Consider the following 1,555-nt stretch of genomic DNA (forward strand, 5'->3'; position numbering starts at 1 on the left):
GTTTTAACAACAACAACAACTACCTCAACAACAACCTCAACAACAACTTCAACAAAGACATCAATAAAAACAATGACGTCATTCTCAACAACAAAAGAAATTTCAAGTTTGTGGAGGAGAGCTTTGACAACAGCAGTGGCCTGGGAAGCGAAATTGACGATGACATCAACAAAATAAACATCATCAACAACAACAACTGTAGTTGTCACAACAACACTAATTGTCACAAAATGAATAAAACCTTCGTCTTTATAAATTTAAGTGATGAAGATGACGACGACGACAAAGCTGCTGAAGTTACTGCCGCTACAAATAGTAGTCACGACGTTTCAAAAATTACAAATAATAATAAACAACAACAACATCAACGACATCAACAACAACAACAACAACAACATCAGCAACATCAACAACAATTTGATAAATATATCTCCAATATTTCAGATTCTACCGGAAACTTTCCTCATAAAATGACTAGAAAATGCGTGGCTAACGACGACGATGATGATTACATTCACGTTAATGACATCAGTATCAACAACAACAACAACAGCAACCACAACAACATCAACAACAACGACAACAACAACAACAATAATAATCCCTTCCAAAGTAATATGACCGACACAGAAAACGAAGATGACGAAGAAGAAGACGAAGACGACAGCTACACTACCGATAGCAGCTACAGCAGCGACAATAATAAAGCGACGGCATACCAAAGATACCAGCAGTTGGAGAAAGACAGACAGGCAAATCCACACCACTATCAAAAATGCCCAAATGCTAAAAGAAGACACGCCCGTAAAAGGCCACAAAAATATATTCAACAAAATTCATGTTGCGCCAATTTTGTTGACAACAGTTGTAGAAGTTGTAGTTGGTGTCGCGGCTGCAGTATTAACTGTAGTAAAAGCTGCTGTCGTAGTAGTAGCAGTAGTAGTAGCAGTAGTAGTGGTAGGTGCTGTTGTGACAACATTTGTTGTAGTGGTAATAAATTTTCTCAAAAATTTCAGCAACTAAACTTTTGTTGTTGTCATGAACATAATTCATCACAGCAACAACATCATCACCATCAACAACAACACCAACCGCAACATTATCATCATCAACAACAACAACATCTTCATCATCATAATCAATGGCAACAACATTCGCCACAAATAAATCGTTTTGGTTGTTGTTTAAACAATTGTTAGCAAGAGAAAAAAAGATATTAGGAATAATAATAAAAAAAAAACAACAACATCATCGTCATCATCATTCTTAACAACAACATCAACAACAACATCCTCATCGAAAACAACAACAAAAACATCACCATCATCATCATAATCAACAACAACAACAATATCATCATCGTCGTCAACAACAACAAAAACATCACCATCATCATCATCATCATCATCAACAACAACAACAACATCGTCAGCAGCAACAATTATATCCCTCAGAAGAACTTAACCAGTACGATGACATTAATATTAAAATAATGACAATAATCAAAACAGCAACAACAACATTAACAACAATAATTATAACAAAAAAAAACAAG

General features: G+C 35.2%; 1 protein-coding gene across 1 annotated transcript; it reads left to right on the top strand.

Annotated features, from left to right (window-relative positions):
- Positions 1-230: 230 nt before the first annotated feature.
- HELRODRAFT_166467 (hypothetical protein) lies at positions 231-1,464 on the top strand (the record flags this gene model as incomplete). Its single annotated transcript, XM_009033382.1, has 2 exons — positions 231-879; positions 1,433-1,464. The coding sequence occupies 2 exons, from the start codon at positions 231-233 to the stop codon at positions 1,462-1,464; spliced, it is 681 nt and encodes a 226-aa protein (XP_009031630.1).
- Between the last annotated feature and the right edge of the window lie 91 nt (positions 1,465-1,555).

Source organism: Helobdella robusta, assembly GCF_000326865.2.
Source record: "Helobdella robusta unplaced genomic scaffold HELROscaffold_9, whole genome shotgun sequence".
Classification (NCBI taxonomy): Eukaryota; Metazoa; Annelida; class Clitellata; order Rhynchobdellida; family Glossiphoniidae; genus Helobdella; species Helobdella robusta.